At 37.6% G+C, this 26,613-nt stretch overlaps 1 protein-coding gene across 2 annotated transcripts; it reads left to right on the top strand.

The window, feature by feature from the left end:
* The first annotated feature begins 1,981 nt into the window (after positions 1–1,981).
* YWHAZ (tyrosine 3-monooxygenase/tryptophan 5-monooxygenase activation protein zeta) lies at positions 1,982–25,804 on the top strand. Of its 2 annotated transcripts, none has more exons than XM_026703499.2 (6): positions 1,982–2,102; positions 4,515–4,818; positions 14,414–14,537; positions 24,161–24,324; positions 24,411–24,506; positions 24,763–25,804. In XM_026703499.2, exons 2-6 carry the CDS (start codon positions 4,525–4,527, stop codon positions 24,820–24,822), a joined length of 738 nt encoding a protein of 245 aa, XP_026559284.1. In that variant the 5' UTR covers positions 1,982–2,102; positions 4,515–4,524; the 3' UTR covers positions 24,823–25,804. The 2 variants fall into 2 exon arrangements, with proteins under 2 accessions (XP_026559284.1, XP_026559285.1); XM_026703500.2 differs by lacking the exon at positions 1,982–2,102 and adding an exon at positions 2,236–2,576.
* Positions 25,805–26,613: the final 809 nt, after the last annotated feature.

Genomic DNA, 26,613 nt, shown 5'->3' with positions numbered 1-26,613 from the left:
CTTCTAAACACCTTTTAAGCAAATATCATTTTAATACTATCTTCATGGAATAAGAAACACAATGCCAGACTTGAAAGTCCCCAAATCCCGCTCCCAAATTTTTGGCAATTTATTAAATCAATATTTTCTACTTTAAACATTTATCCAGGACTGAAATGGAAACCAAATATTGATATGTTTGAAAACTAAAATGGTCTTATTGTATTCAAAGTACCTGGGTGCCAGCTGAACCTAGAAATGAAATAAAATTACAAAATTTCTTTCTACAAAACAGAATTTTGACCAATCTTGGTCTTCAGGCATGTTGGTTGCATTGGCTAGTAATTCTGGGAACTGAATTCAAACAAATAGGGACAGAGTCAGGTTGGAGTATTTGCTGTCCACATTAAGAAGTATGAACACCTTCATAAATCCACATAATCAAGCTTAATGATAATTTCAAATGACTATCCTGATACCGTATTATATGTGGCAGCTCTTTTAATGAGGGCCCTTTATATGTGATATTTTTAAATTCTTGGTTAACCCAGCTATGTCTTCCTTGCATACACTCTTTTGTCATCAAATGAATTAGGGGATAACAAATACCTGTTTTCAAAGCTTTATGACATTTTTAACCGATCTATCTCACAACTGATAACAAGTGTACAAGAATCCATTTGGAAAGCTGCAGCCCACTTCAGGTATTATTTTCTTAAAAGGAAGTTTAATTTGTACTTCTGTCCATTTTTTTCTTACTTTTTCCATTTTGTTACCATTTACATCACTTCAACATTTTTAAATCCTCTGAGGTAATTAACAAAAGATTAGTGCATTATACACATTTTTAATCATTTATATGGCAGCATGAATTATAGTTTAGATTTGTGCAGTACAAATGTGGATTGCTTCTCAAATATAAAGTATTTTTACTTATGGAATTCAAAAGCATTATTTCCTTTAGTTTTCTACATATCAGAAAAATGACATAAAAAGTGCATTTTAGTATATTTTAGTGATTTCTTCAAAACACTGCAGTTTAAACTGGAACTTTAATATTCAGACACACATCAACGAATACCAAACCCTTTGGGTCAACTTCATATAGACTACATAATAAAAAGACTGAAAAAACAAGTGAAGGCAGCCAAGGTCACCTTTTGTATTTGGTCACTATACTATGCTGGGATCGGTACATTTCCCAAGATGGCTCCACAGCTTAATTTTAAAAAGTAAAGCGGATCGCAGCGTTGGGCCTGAACCTCCCGCTACGACCGCACGTTTTTTAACCCCTGTCCTTTCACACGTGTGGCAAACATAGCAAACCATTGAAAAGGGACCCGAGAGTACTTCCTCTGTGGCCTTGAATGACTGAGAGTTGGCTCAAGGCCTGCAAGACTGGAAACCCGGAAAAAGAGTCGAGCGGTGGCCATGCGCGCGTCTGAGGGAAAAGGAGGCGTCGGGCGTTTCTGCCGCCTCCCGGCGCGAGGGCTCACTTTGCCTCCACTCTCAAAATATAAGGAATAGGCAAAGCCGGTAACGTAGCGATTACGAGCTCGGCAAAAAAAGACAAGAGCGGAGCCCCGTCGCCCTTCTTTAACCCGCTCAGGAGCTGACCTGCCGGCTGCGCCGGGAAGAGGCGCGGCCCTGTCGCATGCGCGTGCGAACACGCTCTGCGGTAGACTGAGAGGTGGGGTGGAGTGGGGGGGAGCGGTGGAATCTAGAGCGCGCATACGCGCGTCCCCCGTGGTCGGGACAGCGTAACAGCAGGGTTAAGGCGTGGCCGATACGCCGCGCGAACGAGCGCGCGCCGCCGCCGGCGGTTAGATTAAGAGCAGCCATGGCATTGGCAGGGACGGGAAGCGAAGGGAGAGAAAACCGCGGGGTGGGTCGGAGGAGAGATGGAGAGTGTAGGCGCAGGCGCGTGCCCGCGCGCGGTTGCCATGGTGTCGTTTGACGTCATGGCTCTGTGTTGCCCGTGCGTTGCGACGCGGTGATTGGCGGAGACCCTGTGTGTGGCGCTGAGAGAGCGAGAGCAAGGCTGCAGCGGAGCGAGCTCCGGTATAGGCACAGTCGGCGCCGGTCCACCAGCCTAGAGACTCCGGTACCCCTCAACCTCGCAGGTAACGGCCTATACAGGACGCCCCTTCGGCGCCCTTCCCTTGCGATCTCCCGCCTTTCTTGCTGCGGAAACCGTAGGTGGGGCAGCAGCGGGAGCCGCTGAGTGGGCACAGGAGAAGACCGCAAGGGAGGAAAAGGGAAGGCGAGGGAGGGCAAGGCGGTGGCTCGCCGGCCCCATTCTTCCTGGGGCAGAAGGGCGGAGGCTCCCGGCCCTCCGCCGGGCTGACTCGTCCGAGCGGCCTTTACTGGGAAAAGAGCCATTCATTCTCCGGCGGCGGCGGCGGGAGCCTCCTCTCCTTCAGCCCTCGCACAGGTGCGGCCGGCCCCACCTGCCTGGGCAGCCTCCCGCGCCTCCCCTTGTGCGGAGCGGGAGGAAGTAGCGCGGCTTTGGGAGGGAGCCCCTCTGCCCGGAGCTAGGCGGTGGCAGGTGAAGTCGTGGGGCGGTGCCCCTTTCTCCCCGCATCCGGAGCGCTGGGGTGATTATCGCGTTGGAGCGGGCGGGGGGTCGGCGTTGGGAAGGAGCCGCGGCCCTCCGCCCGCCCGGCTCCCCCTTTTATTCGCCCCGTGCCGGGAGATGGGGAAGGGAAGGGAATTGGGGGTGTCGAGCAACCTCTCCATGAGGGCGGCGGAAGGCGTAAAACGAGGAGTGCCCTGTGAGGGCGCCATGTTGGGGACTCGGGTGGCTTCTCTATTCCTCCCCGCATCTCTTCCCTCGGGAGGCGGGGGCCTTCTCCTTCCCGGCCCGGAGTGACGGCAGGGTGGCTTCTAGGGTGTGGCCTCCCGCGGGGAAGAGGCGCATCCGACCGCCGCGAACCGCGGCTCGTCGCCGCATAAAAAGATCCGCGGGGCCGCCGTGAAAGGAACAGCCGCCGCCTCCTCCTCCTCCTCCCCGGGCGGGGGAGACGGTGGTGGGCTGGAGCGGCGGCTCATCGCGGCCGTACCAGAGGCCCCCTTGGGGCGGGATGGCGCCGCAGGGCAGAGAAGGAGCGAGGCAGGAAGGCAGGTGGGCGGGCGTGTCTCCTCGTCCTCCCGCTGTTTGGCGCCGCCTGGGCTTCCCCTTTTCTTCGGTTTTGCAGGGGCGGAGATGCTGCATCTCCCTCCCGGCGCGGGGCGGAGGTGAGGGGGAATTAACGTGCACAGAAGTGGGCTGGGCTCTGACACGAATCCGCCATGACAAAGAGCCCAGACAAGGCGCTTCACGTCTTGAGAGCCGGGCGGGCGGTTGCGGCGCAGGGAGGAGCGAGCGAGCGAGCGAGAGACCAAAGTCTGGCCTGGCTTATCTTGTCCTCTTCCTCCTCGCCCACATCTCGGTCGGATTCGGGTGGTTTTTTTTCTTCTTGTTGGTTTTTTTGTGTGCGCTTAAGCCTCGCCGTTCGGTCTCCTTCCGAGCTGTGCCAATGCAGCAACCCACCCGTGGCCACATGAGCAGCCCCATTTTATACAGTCGGTTCGCGGCGGCGGCGTCTCCCCAACAGGGAATTGCTCCGTTTTGTACCCCAACCCCGCACACACACGCACACACAACTTGTTCCCTTTCACTTAAAAAGCAGAAGTACGCGACCATCCCTTCCAAAGTGAGCTATCGTGAGGCACCGAGCCGCTTGAATTTTAAATGTTATTTTCCCGTTTTAGAATTCTCTGCCATTAAATATAAGAAAATTCAGGAGTTATTCTTTGAAATACTAAGATTGTGATAGATTACAATCACAAGTTTTTCGAACCTGAGCAGCACTGTTTGTTAATGTGGGTCAAAGATTGTAGCACTTCATCTTCATCCTAGGATATTTAAATAGATCCGAGTTTTGTCCAGTGTAATAGCTTTGAATTATAATCTGAACATCTAGTTTGGAATCTGTTTGATTCAGCTATATAATAGTTACATTTAATGCTTTTAAATTTAATTATAAATAATCAAAAATGTCTTAATTGTGTATAAGGTGGTAAGAGTGTAAAGAAGCTGATACTGCCTGTAACTTGAGTTTCATTTGAAAAAGAATTGACTTTGTCCAATGAAATTCCTAACATTGCAAACTTCCAAAATGGATGTCTCAAAATAGCAAAGCTGCTTGAAATAAAGAGTCAGGATCATCTAGGGATAGAAGGTTGAAGCTTTCAAGGGGATGCTTTGCATTCCATGTTTGGAGATCTTATAAAATGACAGAGATCCACATTATTTCTAGATTTAATGAATAGAAAATGATTGTATTTTCTTCCTGTTCTGACAAAATTATAGTAACTCAGTTTGCAATCTTATACTCATTTTGGATTAATCAAATTCAGTTACATGTGTTTTTCATGCATACAAGATCGGAGCCTAAACAATCTGCCCATGCCCTTGCTAAGAGACAAAGTCAATGCCAAATGCTTTTGTTTGGTAGATATTTGATAATATGTTGATATTTTTCATTCTGTAGAGAAATCAGCATGGATAAAAACGAGCTGGTGCAGAAGGCCAAACTGGCCGAGCAGGCTGAGAGATATGATGATATGGCAGCCTGCATGAAGTCTGTGACTGAGCAAGGAGCAGAATTATCCAATGAGGAGAGGAATCTTCTCTCTGTCGCTTACAAAAATGTTGTAGGAGCAAGAAGGTCATCTTGGAGAGTTGTCTCAAGTATTGAACAAAAGACAGAAGGTGCTGAGAAAAAGCAGCAAATGGCTCGAGAATACAGAGAGAAAATTGAGACTGAACTAAGGGACATCTGTAATGATGTGTTGGTAAGAATTCATTTTCTTCTTAACATTTAACAGTGGCTAAACTCTCCTTTAGGCAAGCTCCCACATGTGTTCTTTTTTAATCTCTTATAAATCTGTTGTACTGTATAAATCTGTACAAAATCAGACAGTAGAATAATTTTCCTTTTTCTTAAATCTTATACCTGAAAATTTAGCTCGTTATTTAGATATTGCAGTAACATGTTAAGTCTTGCTGACAGTATCAGTGTTCAAATAATTTACAATTTACTCAAGGTAAATGGAAAAAGTTTGATCAGTTAGTACTTTGGAAAAGTAAAATATTTCAATCTACTTTTATAAGGTATCTTAATCTGTGTAGTCTAGAGGATATATGCTTTGTATGAGAAGTTGTAATTTTCACTACAGAAATCAGGCCCCTCCCTAAATAAGATGATGTAATGTTAGCAATGACTCACCCCTATAGAGCACTTTTAAAGAGGGGAAAGAGAAAGCAGGAACATCCAAAGTCTACTTTAGACTGTAAGATCCAACCAAGTTTTCTGTAACTGCAACATTGGATCCTAAATGTGATTGTACGGATTAAAAAATACCAGCAATACCAGATGTGTTTTTTTAAGTTTTGTTTTTTTGATAAACCAACCATTTATTGTGTGTTAACATGAAAAAATTGAAATATTTGACATTGGGTATATTTCAGTAAGAAATTTCCTTTAATGCATTGAATCAATCATATTAGCATAATTAATATGCATCTTAATATATTGTTTAGGTGTGGCCAAAAGCCATATTTTAAGCATACTAATTTGAAGGTCATTCATTTACCTTGGATTTTCTCCATGTAAAAGCCTCAAGAAAATAAGAGTGATAATCACAGGAGAGGTAGAACATATATGAAATAGTAGTATTTTAGCCAGTTAATCTTCAAGCGAATTTTATTTAACTATAGCAAAAATAAATTTCCCTTTTTTTAAAACACTGTTTAATGCAGTACAGCAGATGATGTTGTATTTGTTAGCTTATAAAACCTTCAATATTTAAATTAATTTTCCACTATAATACAAAGCTCTATTCTCATTTTTCATCAGATGTCATAAATTGGTTCACCCAGGTTATTACAACACTTTCAACTGATGGCAAACCTTATGAATTTCTAGTTATAAATTAGGGAGGGAAACTGCTTATTTGGATAATTTGAATTGTAAACTAAATCAAGAATCCCTTTTTTGTAGAACATCAGTAAACCTAGAAAGTAGCTCATCAGCTAAGTATTAAATTTACTAGTCCTATAGCTTTCGTTAATCTCATTTTATAAAGAATATGACCCAGAAGACAGTTGATATGATTAATACATGTTCAGGGTCTTTCAGTGATTATTTATTCCTAGGAGGAACAATTTTTATGTGTATGTGTAATTGGGGCATTTTTATTTTTACATGATAGGCACTATTTAAGTAGAATTCTTATATCAAGAGGTTGAAAAGAAAGTTTTCGTTTCTTTTACATTGGCAGTATAGCATTTATTCATTTTTGGATGCTTGAAGGGGGAACAAGATATAGCACACAGGGAATATATGATGACAAATTCAGACCTTTTCTTTCCCATTCGTTGTCCCTTCTGCCACTTATCACCAAGATCATTTCCATGGATAAATTAAAAAAAAATGCCAGTCCTTGTTTTAAACTCTTTTCACCTGAATTGAATGTAGTGTCTAGGTCTTTAGTAAAAAAAAAAAAAAGTCTCTCCATCAAGATTTTTTGTTTTTTATTTGCTAAAAGGAGTGTTGAAGATAATATTTTGCTTTTACTTTCTCTCTCAAAAGTGAATGACTTTATTCTGGAATGTGAGCTGTGGTTGAACTTAAAGAAGAATTACCTTCTCTGTACTGTGTTTTGTCCTCTTTTTGTCCCAGGTTGTAAACTATATTTTTTTAAAGAATCACATATGCAAACATGAAATAGACTGGGACAATATTTTATGGTTTATCCCTTATTTTATATAAAGATTCTTTTCAATGGGATCATTCTGGGAGGATGACATGGAGACTAACTCATGCAAACCAGGGAGATTAATTAAAATAATTAATGCATGAGTTGAACACAATTCCAGATTCCCCTTTTATCTCACAGGCTGTGATGCTACACTTATGTCAGTTCCCACATTTACACTGGCGTGGAATTATGGGGTTTAGCAATCCATATTTGATGGTGGCTAATGTTGTAATGAAGAGCCCCAGCCACTACTTCATGGTCTCAGGAATAGAGGTTATCCTCAACCTTAAGTTAGAGTTAATATCCCTATTCCAGCCCTAAACAGCATTAGATTTATTGCTGAAATTTAATATTGTAAAATACTCCATCCATTCGCCCCAACTCTGCCCCAAATTAAGGAATTACAAGGTCATAACAAAGTAGGAGTGGGGTTTTTTTTTAGTGTTAGAATTAGAAAATACTGTATAGTACCTGTCAGGGATATAGCACAAACTGTTGGTAGACCTCTGTAAACAATATTAGCATTGAATCTTGCTTAATTATTTGTAACTCAATTTGTCTTTCCCTGACTTTGTTTTACTACGATTTTGCGTAACTGGAAGCCCTTTGCTTCAAGTAAAATACATAGGTCTATGCTGAAAGGAAGGTTAAGATCCTGGTGATCACAAATTTTGCCATGGCTAAGCTTAGGCAAAAATATTTAGCTCCCAATCAATAGTTCCATAGAGTTCCAAACTAGCTGTAATATTTACTTCTTGGCGTAGAGAAGAATAATTAAGACTGAATGATTTGCCTCTCTTGTCAGTGATGTAATTGATCTTAAAATTGATTTAAGTAACATATTTGTGATTTCAGAGCAAATTTTGTGGATTTTTGTGAAATTTTGTGGATTTCTAAGCAATGCTAAGCAATACTGTGAAGGGTTTTGTCTTGCTTGAATATATCTAATTCCACTTGGCACATTTGGTTTTGGGAATGGCTAGAAACCAGGGATTAGTCTGAAGCCTTCTAAGTGCTTTGACTTCAATTTCCATCATCCTGGCAGCACAATCAATGATAAATATAGTACAGAAAAGTTTCTGAAAAAAACTTAACTTTTCTAAAGCTTGTATCTATTAAAAATAGAAAACAAGACTTATCCTAAAACATTGATCACTGAATTATTTGGTTGAATATTGTCAAACTTTTGTATTTTATACATTGTGAACCTTCCAGAATTGTTGAGTTAGTGTATGCGTGTGCATGTGTGCATTCGTGTACATATGTTTGTATATTGAAATTTGAGGTACCTTGTTTTTAAACCTGAAATTATTAGGCAATTTCATTGAAATGGCTTCATTTACATTTTTTCCAAGCATTTAGATCCAGATTTCAAAATGAAAACTAGCTCTGCTAATTAAACTATATCAGATAACATTTGAACAAAAAGATAAATTGTGGGAACCATCTCTGTTCACACTACCATTGGTTATTTTTCTTTATTCAGAGAGCAAAAATTCTAAAGTTTTGCAAATAAGCTTGTGAGGTAATTGTCACAAATCAACTAAGTTTTTCAATCCAGTATCTTATTTTATTAAATTATAGTTTCCACACACTATTCATAATGTCACCAAAGATTGACAAGTCTGCATGGTTTGTTTGAAGTGAATTCCAGATGAAAAACTCATAACTAATAAACAAAAAGGATGTTTCTGCAATAGGCTTTTATTACATGTAGTGATAATTTCACTTTTAGAAATGCAAATAAATGAAAAGTGGAAAAAATATTCCAATGAAATCACTATATAGAAGTTTCTAATTCATAAGTGTGTTTTTCATGTAGTTATCAATGAAGAAGCATTGCTATGACATAGAAAATAATATTCTTAATCGGTAATAAATTCAGGAAGTCAAGGTGGCAGTTGAGATCTACTGTAAGTAAGGTTAATTTTACCATCATAAAAAACTGAATCCTTACACTGGAATGAATTTCCTCCCAAATGTAAAAAACCAGCCTTAAAAATACATTTTTTAGCAGGATTAGGGATAAGCTTTGACTTCAAGAACTGGTTCTGTGAAGAAAACATTTCAAAATTCTAGAAACCTCAGTAACCTGCAAATGCATATGAAGAGTCATCCCTCATTCCAGTTTCATTGAGTTGGAAATCAGTAGTGCTAAGGCTTAGGAAGTTGCAAGATGTCAGACTTTTAAAACAAATGAATTTGTCAGAATGAACACATTTCAGAACACTTAAGATTTCCAAGTTCTTCACTAAAGTTATCATATTCTTTCATCTATAATTTTCTATGAGAAACCAGTAATGATAATTGATTAGGTGTAAGTCCTTCAGAATATTCTAATGGAATAAAATTGAAGAATTCATCTAAGCAATATACAGTTTACAGTTGGCTTGATGTATTTAGAAAGAGCAGTATAGGGGGGATTGTTCACTTTTACTTATGGCTACATTGCTCTTAGTGAGTCACATTTCTTTGGAACAAGTGATTTCATCAAAAGGGAAGTAGAACATTAGTGCAGTTCATCAGTAGTATAATTACTGAAATCCCAATTGATTTTAATGCTCATTATAAGCATCTGCATATGAGAAACTGAATATTAAAAATTAGTTTCTTCCTTCATCATAATAGGCCAACAAAGAACCTTAAATAGAAAGTGAATTTATTGGAACCAAGTTCTTCATTACAATTTATTTGTCTGAGGGGGAAATAATCTAAACTTGCAATATAATTATATAATGGGTCAACTTAATAGTGGTAGGCCTAGGAACTAAGTTCTGAATAAAATCTCTAAAATCAAACTATGTATAATATAAATATATATCACACATTTAACTTATAATTGTATTTAAAAACTAAATTATCTAATTTATGTTACTCTGTTTTTGTTTTTAATTTATATAAATAAGAAACTATCAATATTGTAACCATAGAAAATAAATTTCTGGCTACCACATGTGATTCTGAAGTGTTATGCATCTCGGTCTACATATTCTGCCTTCTATGGCTCAGATTCGTTTTTGAGAAAATAGTGTGATTTCAGGGGGGGAAACATGAGTAGTGACAGCAAGCATTTCAGCCAGAGTTGTTGCATTTTGGGATTTGGTGAATACATGGACAAAGCTGCAAGCTTAAACTAGCCTTAACACTTTTTACTGTAGTAAAAAGTGCTATTCTATCATCGAGAACATAGAATTATTGAAAGAAGAGCATATTAATAAGTATACAGTAATAGGAAAGAAAGTCTTCACTTCATGAAAATATAGTATATGTTAAAATGCCATTGTTGGCATTAGAAAGTATAAAATTCCAAAACATGTTAATGTTGCCAGCATCAAAGAGAATGGTAGAGAGAAGATTCTTGAATTACAGTCACAAATTTCATGGCTTATTTGTCATTATGAATTGCATCCTCTCCCTATCTTTCATATTATTTGTAAGAAAATGACCTATTGATTGAAGCTCTCTTAGTACCATAAGCATCTCATCCAATTTATGTGAATGTGCCATAGTGAACAAATGAACTTTTGGTGGCAAAAGAGATTTCAAACATGCACATGGAAGAGAGATTAGAGATAAAATGTTATGTATCACTTTGATTTATTCCTTGGCAGTTTTGCCATAGCTAGGTTCCAAGTATATATTTTCCCATAAAAATGGGCAGGAGGGAAAGAGGTTTGGTGAAAAATATGTTGTAAAGGGAAGATTACTGGCAGTGGAAAAGTTAGATGAGCATACAGCTGCAATACCATCACCTGTTTTTTCCTCATACAAGTCGCATGTTATTTGATAATTTTGCTGCCAGGGATAATTTTTCCTAGTGTAGTTTCTTATGATTGGATAATGTTGGGCAACAGAGGCATTTTTTTTACAGTGGCATCCGCAAGAAGTGCTGCTCTCTAATAGTTAATGCTGATATATTTATGTATGAGTTGATTATATATGATCAATGTTCATGATAATTTCAGTGGTTTTGATTCTGCAGATAGACAGTGCATAGAGTTGTTTTTACAGATACGGGTAACAGATATTGGTGTCCAGAAGAAAGCTGAACTTATCCCCTTTGTTCCAGTTTCGCTCTATCAGTATCTATGCTAGCTGCTCCTTTTCTTTCTGGTACATAGACCAGATTCCAACAACCCTTTTTTACATGTGCTTCCTTTTTTAAAACAGATAACAGAATTAACTGCTTGTTAAGCAGCTGAATAACACTTTTTTTCTCTGCTGCTATTAAAACTTAATAGAATTAATAAATCCTATAATATTCAGTCTTTATAATGTGAGATTGCCTTTAAATTATTCTCTCTCCTCTAATAAAAGCTAGTCAGTTTAACTTCTTAAATAACATTCTTAATATTAAAGTTATTGGGCTATTTTTAAAAAAATTGCTAGCCTATTGGGGCTGCAAGATGATTGGCAGAATGGAGATTTCTCTTCTCTGCCACTATCTTTATTTTTGTACTGAAGATGAATAGAAAGCAACACCTATTCTTTACCAGTCATTCTTTGTATGAAATTTTTGGCCGTTTATCTTTAAATTTGCAGTCTCCAGAACTTTTACTTACTCTATAAAGATCTGTTTGATTTTTTTCTACTTACTATTTTGAACTAAGACACCAAAATGATCTCATGTGCTTTTGAAAGTAACTGTTATCATCTGCCATCAGATTATTGTTGATTCTGTTTACCCCATAACAATCGGGCCTAACCTGGTCTTTCAAGAGTAGCTACCTTGCTCTTAGTCAACTTTCCTTTCCTTTCTTTTCTCCTTTCCCAGAACTTTTTCCAGAGAGCTAGGTCTTTACATACTTTGTCCAAAGTAGGGAAATTTGAGCCTAGTCATTTGTGGCCTGAGTGAGAACTCTGGGTTGATTTGTTCAGTGATCCATTTGTTTATTTTCTTGGCTGTTCACAGTATTTTCAGAAGTCTTTTCCAATACCAAAATTCATAAACATCAATATTCTTCCTAATCTGCTTATTCAAAGTCCAATTTCTGCTTCCACAAAATGTCACAAAGTATACCTTTGCTTGCATTCACCTGCTATTTCCAAGTATAGAAATATCATGGCCGTTGAATATATTTTCCAAGACTTGTTGCTTTGTGAAGTGCTACTCTGGTGTATTTCTTGTTTGTTTGGGGTTTTTCATTCATTTTGTTTTGTTTTAATGTTTATGGTTGATCCTGAAAGGCAGAAGCTATCCACCACTTCTGTATCTTTATTGCCAATTCTGAGGCTTGGTGTACCTGATGTTATTATTTGGTCTTTATATTTCATTTTAGCCCCATGTTTTTAATTGCACTACTTCACTTTTCTTACTACATCCTTCTGCAATCCTTTGCATTTTTAGCTATCAAAAGAGTATAGTGCAGACTCTTGATGTTTCTTCCTCCAGTTTCAAAACACATTCAACTTTTTCCAATTTACCTTCCCTTAATATATATTCAGCAGGTAGGTTAACTAAACAAGGGGAGACAATGAGCTTTGCCTTATTCCTTTGACAACCTGTAATCATCCTATTTCTCCATGTTCTGGCTAGGTTTCAGAAGAAAACAATAGGATACCCTGGGTTCCCATTTTTCTGAGCACCTTCCGCAGTTTGACGTGGTTCACAGAATCGAATACCTTTGTAATCAATAAAAGCACAACAGTACCATTTTTTTTTGTATTCTTTGCTTTTCTCAATTATCCAGTGTACATCAGCAATAATGTGTTGTGCTCCTTGGCCTTTGCTACAACCAGGTTGAACATCTGGCATCTCTTTTTCCACTTTGGACTCTAATCTACAGTGGATGATCCTAAGCATTATTTGGCTAGTATAATATATATATATATTAAGTACATTGTGCAATAGTTCACATACTATTAAGACTCTTTTTTTTGTATTGGAATGCAGATTGACCTCTTCCTATTCGTTGGTCATTGTATTTTTTTTTCTATTTTGCTGGTACAATTTGGGTAGATTATTTACTGAGGCTCCTTCTGTTGCAATATTTTTGTGGGCATAACCTCTAAACGGTTTGGAACCTTTTGCAATAGCTACTAAGAGTAACTTCCCAATTTCAGTGGACATCCAGTATATCAATTAAAATTATATTTAATTATACATATTTTTTTGCAATCTGTAGTTCAGTGATAGTTTTTTGGAAGTACAGTATGATATTCTGTCATTGGTATTGAAACCTGTTTTTTTTTTTTAATTCATTACTTTATTGCTGACCAGGATTAGTGTAAAATGTCTTCTGTTTTAATGCTAAACATCTGAAAGAATACGTAGTAGCTTGTTTATTATTGTTTAAGGCAAAATCTATATAGTTTTGATATATGTTGATTTGATCCAGTTTGGTCTAGTGGTTAAGGTACCAAGCTACAAAGTGAGAGACTGAGTTTAAATCTTACTTTAGCCATGAAAGGTAGCTGGGTGACCTGGCCTCTCTTTTTCAGCCCATCCCACCTCACTCAGTTGTTGTGGGAAAAATAGGAAGTTGTGTTGGATATGTTCATGACCTTGACTTACATGTAACAATAAGGCAAAAATAAATAGTTGGTCTATTATTATTATGACATGGATTTATATTAACTATTAAGTTGGGAGATTTTTCGTCAATATATTTGTTACTATTGAATGTTTTGACCTTAATTTATTGATATGTAATCTTACAATGGTCACATGGGAGCTGTTTTTCTGTTAGAATCTCATCCGTATATGCGGTAATGATTAAATGATTTGCTCATATAGGCAGACAAAATTAATTTCACATTTAGCAGCCAGATATCTGCTTCTCTAGTTGAATTGAGCATTAGCATTAGATTGAAGCCTTACTAGAAAAGCTGAGCAGGTTCATTTTCAGATAGTTTCCTTAACTAATGGAATCGGTAAGTGGGTAGTTTGTTTATTTGCTTATTTATTTGATCTTTTTTATCGCACAGTTATTATTTCATAAGTTTCTTAAGGTAGGAAACAGAATGAGGTATCCAGACATGCATGCATGTGTTGCATACAGCTTGATGCATTTTTTCTAAGTTTTTATTAGTATTATAAGCTATCCTGAAATCTCTGAATGAATGTATATAAAGTTTCTAAAGTAAGAGTACTAATTAGGTTATTTGGGTGTTTTAAAAGTTATGAAAATCCATCTAAATATGGAGAACAGTAAATGAAATCACTAAAAGTATTTATTCATTTTGACAATATCTTTATGTACTAAAAGACTAGCAACAAACGCTTTATATAAATTTAAATGCTATGTACTTAAATGCTTTGTATAAACATCAGTCACTTTATATTAAAGATTATGCCTTATTAGAACAGTGAGATGTGACACATAAAGCTATTGAATCTTCTAGTAGCTATTTACTTTCTGTAACTTTCAGAAGCAAATGGAGCCAAATGAGTTTGATTCTATTTTATTTGGGGCCACGTATGCTAAATATCAGTATGCATATTCAGATGAGCTAGTTTTTAAAAGATTAGACCTTTTAGACCATTATATAACTGCAGTAGTTTGATTTTCTGTAGCGCTAAGAAAAAAAAACTTTTATAAGAGTTTAACCAATTTTAATAGTTTATAATATACTAAAAGTTCCCTGTATGTAAACCCTTCTGACTATTTTTTTTTCTTAATTGCAGTCTCTGTTGGAAAAGTTTTTGATTCCTAATGCTTCCCAAGCAGAAAGCAAAGTTTTCTATTTGAAAATGAAAGGGGACTACTACCGTTACTTGGCTGAGGTTGCTGCTGGTGATGACAAGAAAGGTACAGCGGGTTACATTTTTCGTAGATTTCGTATATTTTCGTAGATTCATATTTAGTAGGATAATAACTGTTGGTAAGGCTGTTGATATATCAGTAAAAGAAATATTTTAAATGTTTTCAGCAATGGCAACATATACCTGAATTTTGCAGCAATGGAATGTTGCTTTATGGTAATATTCCCCAAACTGGTTTCCTGGAAACATATTGGAATACAATTCCCAGCACATGTAAGTGAGGGTACCAGTTGCTTCAAGGATACAGATTTAAACATGTTCTTGTTGATAATATTAATACATACAGTTAATTGTTGCAAGGCGATGTCTTTAGGCAATATCTTCATGGTTCTCTCTCACTGTTGTCTAGCCGTGTTGTTTATACATATAGAAAAGATATATATTGTTTTCCAATATGTGTTTTTTAAGGTAGATAATCAGGTACATTTCATAAGGTGATATAATAGCAGGACTTCGGCACCTGGATGAAAATGGATACCATTTTAATTTTTAAGGTTATCAAATATCTTATTAAAAGTATGACAGCTGCTAATTATATCTGAAATTCAGATGTGAAGCATGAATGTAGTTTAAGCTGGAATGCCTACAGATATGGTTGTTTCTTTCTTGTGACTTGAGATGCTTTCACTAAGAACTTGAGAAGATCTATCAAATGTCATCAGGACAATTTATGGTTGATTTCTAATCCAGAACTTTTGAATTGGTGGAGAAGCAAGGGAAAAATGAAAACATACTGATCAGAAGAGGGGAGAGGAGGGATGACAGATGCAAGCCAGAGCAAACTGAGTCAGTTCAGAGGCCTTGTGATGGAAGCCAGTTGCAAATAGAGCTGGTGAACAGAGAAAAGATTGAGATTAAATCCTTTTAAATTCAGAGGCACAAAATTCTTTCTTGCTTTTCTCTTCAATTACTTGAGAAGGCAAAATTTTCAGACCTTATACTTGCTTAAAATTGGGATGAAGTGGTAGACATTGGAAGGCATTTGGAAGAAATATACTGCCAAGACACCATTTCTTCTAAACAAGAGCTAAAGCTATAAATACAGGGGGGAAAATGTTGAAAAGAAGGATTTGTTTTGCAAATAGAGCTGAAACTAAAGTGCACTAGTACAGAGCAACTTTAAGGGGGAATTGAAAGTGGGGCAACCACTTCTTCAGTAGTTTTTCTAGAAAGAGAACGAAAGTGATAAGTCAGGCATTCAGATCTGGAGAATTGATACTTTTTCAGAGCTCTACTCCGGGGTGTTCCCGATGATCTTGCTTAGCTGCTAAGGGTATTCTTTTTGCTAAAATCAAGTACAAGTACAAGGTGGTACCTTCATTGTGATAATTAATCATCACATATAATGATTAAAGGTTTCTGAATGTTTGGGGGCATACTTTTACTAGCTACACGATATTCCTTAAACAAAATATTCCCCTTTCCAGGATTACATGGCTATTTTACAGGAGAAGATACCTTTGGCTTAAATGGTGGAAGCTAGCCCTTTTTGCCTTCAAATACAAAGTGTTGCACAGTCCTAAGAAACACTATGCCATTTGTTTCTGGGGCATTATTCCTTTCCCCCTTCCCCCCGGATGTTCCATTTCTTCTGCAGAACAGGCCAATCCAAGCATTCTGGTATGGTTCATGCATTTAAATTTTATCTTGCAGGGTCAGACTGTCCAAAATACTATAATTACTTCCCATTCCAATATATATATATCTACAAATGTCATGAATAACCCCCATATGCTTGGATCAAGGGAGAAAATGGAATATTTGGGAAATGAATTTCTCCATTTTACATATTGCTAGTAAATAAAAAATGCATAAGCAAAGCCTCCCCAAAGATTTGCCTCTTTTTGAACAAAAGGCTGAGAAGAAGCTGCTAGCTTAAGGTGGACTTTGGAAATATGATTATCTGTATCATAGCTAGACAAATTGTTGGTGATTCATAACATTATATCTCCCTTATGCATGTGAGGATGGGTACAAGTCCCAGCTGAGTGAATAAAATTGCTTAAAAGAAAAAAAATCTGGATCCTTGGGGGAGGCAGGGCAGAAATCTATGAAGTACTGCCTCTGCTTTCATCTTCTATTCATACTGGGCAATAAAAACATTTATTTATTGTTCTTGCCACTGCAAAGTATTATTGACTTCATGTGCTGCCAGTTAGACACGATGGGATGTATATCATCTGTATGTAGCTCTGTGTATATCTCCATCTCAAAAAGAGATAGAAATTATAGGCAGATCTGATTCTTCTCTTGTCACAATAAATAATTATCTAAATTTTATACCATCGTTTCTAGTCAAACTTATTCTATTCATTTTGTTCAATTGCTGAATTACTATATCTACTAATATCATATACATGTGTATGTGTCCCTTCATAACTTTAAACATTGATTCAGGATATTTAATAGATGGCCTATTTCTATATCAGAAAACTTTACAGGTAGTCCTCGACTTACAACCGTTCATTTAGTCATGGTTTGAAGTTACAGCATCACTGAAGAAAAGTGACTTATGGCCATTTTTCATACTTACAATAATTGCAGCATCCCCCTCGGTCATGCAACAAACCAAAGAAAATACAGGTCATAGGTGATTTTTTCCAAAGCCATTGTTAACATGGATGATCATAGTCCTTGCTTATGTATAGTAATTGAAGCCATAATTTCCAAGGCTAAGCAATGCAGTCATAAAGAACAACACAATGTGGCTGCATCACTTAGCAACAGCAATTCTGGCAGTCCCATTGCCGCTGTTAAGCAAGGACCACATGTGACTGTGACTTGCTACCAACTTCCAACAAGCAAAGTCAATGGGGTAGCCAGCACGAAGTTATAAATACTGGGCAGCTTTCAAGCAGGCCAATGGTTGGGCAGGCAGTGGTTACCATGGCACACGCATGGCCAGCAGGGGGGGGGCTGTGACGTGTGAGAGGGTGCACAAAGGGTCTCATGCTCCAGAGCTGGGTTCCTCAACAGAAAAATGGATGGGGGTGGTTTGTGACCTTCCCTGCCAGCTTCCTGATTGCTTTTGCTTGTGAAAAGCCAGCAAACGGTAGTCATATGACTGACTGCATGATGCTGCAAATGTCATAAGTGTTCACCAGTTGCTACGCACCCTGGTGATGGGGATCACATGACCACAGAGGTACTGGGATGAATGGAACTTTGAAGACCAGCCATAATTATTTAGGCTCTATCACAGGGGTCTTCAAACTTGACACCTTTAAGATTTGTGGACTTCAACTCCCAGAATTCCTCCTCCACTCATGTTAGCTCAGGAATTCTGGGAGTTGAAGTCCACAAATCTTAAACTTGCCAAGTTTGAAGGCCCTTGGTCTAGCATATGATTGGATTTTAGTGTGCATCTAGTGTATGTTTACCAAACTTTTGTAATAATTTTGCAAGTGAGTAATCTTTATTGATAAATACATGGACAATTGAGATAATTGCCTCAGAAATGTACAGGAGGATAGACCAAAATCTGTTCCCCAGGGATGGAAATACAAGTTTTCAGTGAGATTTCTTTTTCAGATTATTGAGCAAGAATAACTAATGGTTGTTGGACACTGCTGTATCTCTTTATCACTTTCCAGTTGTGTCTTAAATACTGGTAGAGTGAATAACAGTATAAGGAGATAAATCTCCTTAGTAAAACTATTGGCCAAAAATCATCAGCTTTTACTGAATTGCATCATTGGAGATTTTGAGAGCTACATGACAAATGGCAAGGTGACAGGTTCTGCTTCCCACTGTGGTGCCTTGCTGTGATGAATGAGGCCTATCTTGTTATGTCAGACAGGTTTCAGAGACTGCAGGATCTTACAGATGCGGAAGAAGGCAAGCCCAAGTAAGTGGTGTCTAACCTAGGGTTCTATGTGAGATTTGCATATAGAGAGCAGAGGTCTCTAATTCTTCTGGAGCAGTGATCGCATTTAGAATGTTGAGGGCCCTATCAAAAAGGTTGCCACGTAGAAACCAATCACTATAACCTACACTTAACTTTTGTTTGTTATCTGGGCAGACGGGTGAAACAAAGCATGTCTATTTTAAAATAATATTTCTGATAAAATTTCTGATTCTTCATGTTTCTGCGGCTATCCAAGAAAGCAAGTAACTGCTGTGTTTACAAAAATGCTAGGAGCTGTAAAGCAGATGGCTCCTATGTCCTAGATAAGCCCCAGCCCAATTACAGGTAGTCTTTGACTTACGACCACAATTGAGTCCAATTTGCCCCATTTTATGACTTACCTTGCAACAGTTATTAAGTGAATCAGTGCAGTTGGTAAGTTAGTAATCTGGTTGTCTGTGGAGATTCTCAGTCATCCAGGTCCTGGTTGTCCCAAAGGTGCTTTTCCAAGAGGCAACTGGACTTTCTGCTTTTTCTTTGAAGATGCTTTGCTTCTCATCCAAGAAGCTTCTTCAGCGAGAAACGAAACATCTTCAAAGAAAACATTTGAAGGTAACCTGTTTGTTAAGTGAATCTGGCTTCCCCGTTGGTTTTGCTGGTCAGAAGATTGAAAAGGGGAATCACATGACCTTGGGACACAGCAACGGTCATAAGTATGAACCAGTTGCCAAGCATCTGAATTTTGATCACATGACCATGGGGATGCTTCAAAGGTTGTAACTCTGAAAGAACGGTCATAAGTCACTTTTTTCAGTGCCATTGTAACTTTGAACAGCCACTAAATGAACTCTTGGAAGTCGAGGACTACCTGTATACACACATTGTAGTCCAAATGTGCATAATGGGCAGAAAAGTGGTTTTCCTGTTGAAAATCTACCAGAAGGATCCAAGTGCTGATGGTGACTGTATTGAAACAATACAGATAGTACTTGACTTACAATCAATCACTTAATGACTGTTTAGAGTTATGGCAGCTTGGAAAAGGTGCTGGATGATCCATAAAGCACTCCTGGACACCATAAAATACTGTGGTTTCTCCCCCCCCCTTCCTCCCCTGTGGTCAAGTGATCTTGATCTGAGTGCTTGATGACCTGTTCACATTTATAATTGGTTGCTGATTGCCCTAAGGTCCTGTGATTGTCATTTCTCTGCCAGCTTCCCCAGAAAGTCAATGAGGAAGCTGGCAAGGAAAGTTGTCCGCTACTGCTTGCCAAAGGATTTCCCCTCTGCATGGACCGAGGAGGGGAATCTTCATCAGGCTGCAGAAATGCAGCTTGTGTCGCCGTGATCCCCACTCCTCTTTCCAGCCCAGTGCATGAGTTCCCTTCCACATGGAGGGGAGAGGAAATTGTATGCTGGGCAGGAGAAATGAAGTGGGGATCTTCACAATAACCACCTTGTTTCTCCAGTGCACAGAGGGAAACTGCCTGCCCTCCGTCACACAGCATGTTTTCATGCTTTCCACAGTTGGGAGAAATGAGGTTGCAGTATGGAGCGAAGTAATCCTGTGAAATTGCTTTGCTCAGTGACCAAACTTCCAGTCCCAATTGTGGTTGTAAGTTGAGATCTATCTGATTTGATGATCTCAGTTCATTGAGGAGTATTCAGATTAATAGCATAGGTAGAACTGTACCCCTCACACAGGGTACTGCATAATAAATAATGTGCTAGATAATACATGGTTTCCTCATGTTGCACAGGAAGCATGGAAGGAATTAAGGCCGTTTGAATTCCTTCCTACCAATTTCTCTTGTTTCTGGAGATGGAGAGCTAACAAATGTTATAATTTGGGCAATTAGCTACAACAGGTTTGGAAAGTCATGAAGTTTCAGTTTGTGCAAAATGTGCCAGTTAACAGTACTGTAATGCAGTCATATGGTGCCTTGAACCCAATTCAAATAGTTGGTTGGTGTTTTTTTCAATTTTAAACATTTAGGATCTGATTGTATGATCAGCTATTGATTTCTGTATAAACATGACTAAGCCCTGAAGTCCACAATGCCTCTTTATCTTCTGTTCAGGAAAAGGCCTTTTTCTGCCCTGCTCTCGGGTTATAGAATGCAAGGCAATTTTTCCTTGTATGCAACTTGAAGCAATAATAAAATGAAAATGTAATTTCTCCTTGTTGTGACTAGAAAACCATTTATTCTGGGTATTAGTAAGGCAGTCACTCCAAATGTGCTTCACACTACATATGTTTGACTGTGGAAATTTACCAGCCTAAAATACAGTTCTTAACCATTTGCTAACTATTTAGGCCTTTATTGTTGTATTTTTTGTTGGCTGGGGACTGTAATCCAACAGTCTGAAGGGCATCAAGCTCAGGAAGGCTGAAGTAAGTTGTGCCTGTCATTATTTTAAAAATAGATGCTCTGATCTAGATCATTCATTCCATACTGGTTGTGCCACAAGGTCATTTTTTTAAATTAGTATAATTAGCCTCTATAGCATTTGCCTCTTCTGCACTAGAATGCTTCTTTTATCGCTCTTCCTCAGCTCCTCAAAGTGTTGTTGGGGGAAGAAGGCGGAGCCTCCTCGCTGACGGGCCATAGATCGCAACTCTCTGCGGCTATGGTCTGTGCTCTTTCGTTGGAGAGCCCCGATTATTGCGATTAGGGGCTGAAGTTGCCTTGGAGGGGCAGCGGAGTAAGGGGAAGCCGCAAGCCAGGTTGAGGGGAGCCGCATCTCCCCCCACCCGGGCTTGGTCTTCCCCCGAAGACGACTGCACCAGTAGTTTAAAATGGCCACCCGAAGAGGAGGACTCAGCTGGATTAAGATTTGTGCAGGAGGGAAGAAAGAGGTGGTTAACATCTGAACCGGGACAACTGGGCAATACAACTAAACAAAAGTACCCCGGGATTAAGGTAACATGGAATTTTTAAGAAAAGAAAAGTGAGCGGCAAAATTACAAAGGGAAAGGGGGAAAAAAAGAAAATATTTTTGACAGCTAAGAGGGGCTTCGAACCGGGAAAGGAAGAAGCTGGAACTAAAGATTTAACTAAATTGGACTAAAATATTTTGGGAATAAACAGGCATAAAATAAAGCTGGATTTAAGATTGTCAAAAAATAATAATAATAAAGTTTACAGATTGGAGACTGGACTGTGCTGGAATATTGAGGTTTGAAAAACCCTAAATAAAAAATAGGGGGAAAAGGTGAAAACTTTGTATAATGGAGAGTGCCACTTTTTGACAAAAACTTGAGCTCAAACAAAAGGGAAAGCATCCTGTTTCTGAATGAACTTGTGTGGATATAACATTAAAGAAATATTGAAACAAAGTAAGAATCTTAGAAAGTGAAAGCAGAACCAGAATAAAGAAAAAAGCAAGGAAAGACCGACTGTGGGATTGATTGATGTTTTTGGTATAGACCCTCGGCTGGAATAACTGAGAAGGAAAGTAAAAGTGTTTTGTGTTTTGTTTGTTTTTTTGTGGACTTTAACGATCATAAAATATAAGAGTGTGTAATGATGATATCTCTTAGGGAATTAAAAATGGAACTTAAAAATAGGAGAGAATTACTACAGGAAAGAGGTGAATCACTTTGCTCTGTGTTAGAAAAAATGGAAATGGCGATTGAAGAACAAGAAGAAAGAGCTTCAGAGGAGGAGGAGTCGATTCAAGGAGAAGACATTTTAAATAGACAATTAACACAAAGAACACTACAAAGAAGTGGGGAAAGAAGGAAAGTTAAAAAGTTGAGATTTAAAAAGGGGGGATACCTGTGAAGTCGGGAAAGGCAGAAAGACCCAGCAGAAAAGGAGAAAGGAAGATATTAAGAAAGTGAGGGATATAAACTGGAATGAGAAAAGATATAGGGAAAAGAGGGGGAAGAGAGGCAGTAAGAAACAGGTGCACGAAATAAAGAAATACGGAAATCTTAAAATGTTGAAAAGAAATTGTTTTTTCAGAGATAATGGTTGATGAATTAAAAAGGGAATTCTGCAGGGTCACAAGGGGTAATAAGAATATTTCTGCAATTAAAAATATTTAAAAAATGGGGTAATATAGACACTGATAACTCTTATTAAAAATCAAGGGGGGAAAATATGCTGTGGAATCCAAATGAAAAGATGTAATGATTATTATTGTAACTTCTTTAAAATAATGGTTTATTGGGAATCAAGATGAGGGAATAAAGGTATATTTTAATCATTGAGATATCACACTCAAAGCAGTAAAAGGGGGGAAACCTATACTTGGTTGTTGTTTTTTAGTGTTAAAATTTGTATTAATCTAGAATTTATAAAAAGAATGTGTAATGGAAAGGGAATATGACAGACTAAAGAACCAACTAAATTAATAAATTAATATAGACTACTAAAAGCAAGGAGAGACATTGGTAACTTTTTTTATTATTATCATTATTATTAAGCAAACAAATATTGTTTATTTTTAAAATAAATATTAAAGGATTATATTTGAAATGTTTCGATTGAGATTAATGAAAGAGGCAAAAATTAATGTGTTTGTTTCTCTCCTTACTGAAAATTTGGAATGGAAAAGGTAATAATAGAATTAAGTATGCATATATGAATGTATAATTGCTGTCATATTTGTATGTAAAGGTGATGACCCGGAAATACGTTGTCCACTAAAAAGAGATTTTTGTTTTTAATGTGAAAAACTGAATAAAATTTGTTTTTTAAAAAAGTGTTGTTCTGTGGAAAAATAGGAAGAAGGATGGATTACAGGGTACTTTCACCAGCTTGAGTGGAGAAAAAAGGCAGGATAAAAATTAAAACAAATTGTTTGATCCCCAAATATTACATTTTTTTTAAAAAAAAGCTCTTCTAGCCCCCTGCCTACATATGATGTGATGTATTCCATCCAGGTGCCTGTCCTTCAGGGGTGGGATGCTACCGGTTCTGCCTGGCTCTATAGAACCGGTTGCTCTGAAGAGCAGCAGACACCAAACCAGTTCTGTATTTTCTGCTGTTTGTCCCACCCGCCTGCCCGGGCTCTTACCTGTCCTTTGCAGCTGAGGTTGAAAAAGCAGGAAAAAAGTGGCTTTTCAGCTGTCCGGGTGGCATGGCCTAAGGTTTTTTTTACACGCGTGCAAAACATTGTCACTGAACCAGCAGTAACACCGGTTGAATCCCACTCCTGCTGTCCTTAGATTTCAAAAGACTGCCTAAGCATAAACAGGCCAGTAAGTAAAATTAAGTACCAGTAATTAAACTATTTTCTGATCAGTTTTACCCTTTTTTAAACTTGGACTTTTTTTTATATGTTGTTTTAACATTATATTTCATTTTTAAATTACCATATTTCCTAGAACAATGGAACCAAGGTATCTGTATTTAAATGTAATTTATCATTTGAAAGGTACTATTGCTGTGATGGTAAAAACCAAGAAATTGCTGGAACAAGATTCTTCGTATTCTGTAAGATTTTCTGGCACACACAAAAACCCTATACAAGTAACAAACTTGCGAAAGTCACATTTTTCATGTTCTTTTTTTAAATATTTTAATCTGAAAACATAAGTATATTAATTGTATCTAGATTACATAAATTTAACAATATAAAAGTTGCATGGGATAGCATGCATCTTTAAATATTGCATATATTTTTAAAATAATCACTTTCTGAAACTAAACTATCTTGTATATGTGTGTGATAAATAAATGTAATCTATACTTGTGCTTTTGAACTCCAAATAAAATTGCTAGTGTGATGTTTACTCTGTTTTTTTTCAGGGATAGTGGAGCAGTCACAACAAGCATACCAAGAAGCTTTTGAAATCAGCAAAAAAGAGATGCAACCAACACATCCTATCAGATTAGGACTGGCTTTAAATTTCTCCGTGTTCTATTATGAGATCCTGAACTCACCGGAGAAAGCTTGTTCCCTTGCGAAGACTGTGAGTTGATAATCTAACTATTATATTGCATTTAGTATTTTAACAGGTTTTGCATGTACAAATGTACTTTTTTTTTTTAACCATAGGCTTTTGATGAAGCCATTGCTGAACTTGATACGTTAAGTGAAGAGTCATACAAAGACAGCACACTAATAATGCAGTTACTGAGAGACAATTTGACAGTAAGTACTTGGGACATTTTAAATACAAGTAAGGATAAATACCTTAATGCTAAATTATCAAGTAGCTATTGTTAATAAAAACTGAAGTCTAATTAGTAAAAATTTGTGGCATGAATTTTTTTTACTCCGTTGTTTTAACTCTTGAAAGAGTCTTTTTTTTTTTCTTAAAGCATAGCTTTCTAGGAGATAAACATGCTGAACACTTTATATGACTAAAACATTAAAGAGTAACACATGTCTGCATTTTTTTAAACAGTTGTGGACATCAGATACCCAAGGAGATGAAGCTGAAGCAGGAGAAGGAGGGGAGAATTAACCAGCCTTCCAATTTTTGTCTGCCTCATTCTAAAATTTACACAGTAGACCATTTGTCATCCATGCTGTCCCACAAATAGTTTTTGTTTACGATTTATGACAGGTTTATGTTACTTCTATTTGGATTTCTATATTTCCCATGTGGTTTATGTTTAATATTAGGGGAATAGAGCCAGTTAACATTTGGGGAACTTTTGTTTCATCCAAGGTGGCCAATATAGGGATGTGGAATTTTTATAAAAGTTTTACATGTTTGGCATAGTACTCTTGGTACTTTGTGGCTTCCCACAAAAGCCAATGTTAAACAACTTCCTATGTTGAGCAATGAAAAACTGCTTGCATATTGGTCTGTCACAGTGGTTAAAAAAAGGGATGATGGTTGCAACCACATAGGTGTAGTGAATGTGGGTACTTCAATGTTGGAACGCACAGCAAAGAAAAATTAATGTGCCATGGATATTACATGTCAATCATGTGAATCTGTGGAATCTACAATCCAAGAATACATCTTCGATTAAAGCTGAAAGATGTTCCTTAAAGTGGCTTGCTAACCAAATGAACTTTCTCTAGAGAAGGGCAGAAACGGTTCACATTCCATTACTTGTAAAGTTACCTGCTGTTGCTTTCATTATTTTTGCTACACAATTTATTTGTATTTAAATGGTTTAGGCAACCTAAGAACAAATGTACAAGTAAAGATGCAGTAAAAAATGAAATGCTTGATATCATAATTACACTGTATATCGAGCACAGCAGTAAAACAAACCCATGTATTTAACTTTTTTAGGGTTTTGCTTTTGTGATTTTTTTTGATACTTTGCCTAACATGCATGTGCTGTAAAAATAGTTAACAGGGAAATAACTTGAGATGATGGCTAGCTTTGTTTAATGTCTCCTGAAAATTTTCATGAACAATCTAAACATAACTGTTAAGAACATGTGTATTAAGTTGATGTAAGTGGAATAAAAGTTTTATGAATGGACTTTTCAACTATTTTCTCAGTAGCTTTCCTGTACATCTCAACTCCTGTTGAAGATATCTTCCGTTGTACTGTCTGCAGTGCCAGATTAAGTGAATTCTGGAGTTGTCTGTATTCAGAATCTGAAAAATTGTAACATAATCTTCCATAGTTTTGTGAGACTGCTCTACCTGGGAGCTACCAAAGAAACTTGAGAGTGAAATATTAGGTAGTGGTTAATGTATGTAAACCCTACAAATTGCAGCTACTGAATTCAGCCCCTAATTGTTAAAATATTTTCAATTATTACATTTTTAAAGATCATTTTTGTAATGATCTTAAAAATATATTTAGTAAATCATGTGTCAAGCCATTGCTTGTAGAAAATTGATAGATGTTTTATTTTGTGCCCTTTTTTATTCTCTGCTAGATTTGCAAAATTATGAATTGTTTCAAAAAGACACTGGCTGGCTTGAACCTGAGGTAGCTTTCTAAATCAGTGCTGCCAAAAAGAGTTGGTTTTTTTTCTTCTGTCATTATTTGCTGTATTTATGAGAGCAAGTTCATAATTAGGCATAGGCTGAGGGAATGGATGGTTCTCCTTTTATTCCAATCCCTCTCCTTATCTGACTATAAAATATAGCATATTATTTCTCAGCTGCCATTATCTCATAAGCAAACTGCTTGAGAAATGTCACTAATGAAGGCCAATGCAAGGCATTATTTATCATCAGATACGCTTCCCAATGGATTGCTGTCTACCAGGATATTTCAGTTCTTACTGGGAGGCATTGTTGCCATGGTAGAGAGCATATGCAAATTTTTTCTGTGTG

Source organism: Pseudonaja textilis, chromosome 3 (genome assembly GCF_049901715.1).
Source record: "Pseudonaja textilis isolate UNSWEBS1 chromosome 3, rPseTex1.2, whole genome shotgun sequence".
In the NCBI taxonomy this organism is placed as follows: Eukaryota; Metazoa; Chordata; class Lepidosauria; order Squamata; family Elapidae; genus Pseudonaja; species Pseudonaja textilis.
Note: the sequence above shows the minus strand (reverse complement) of the source record. Positions and strands in the feature narration are given on the sequence as shown.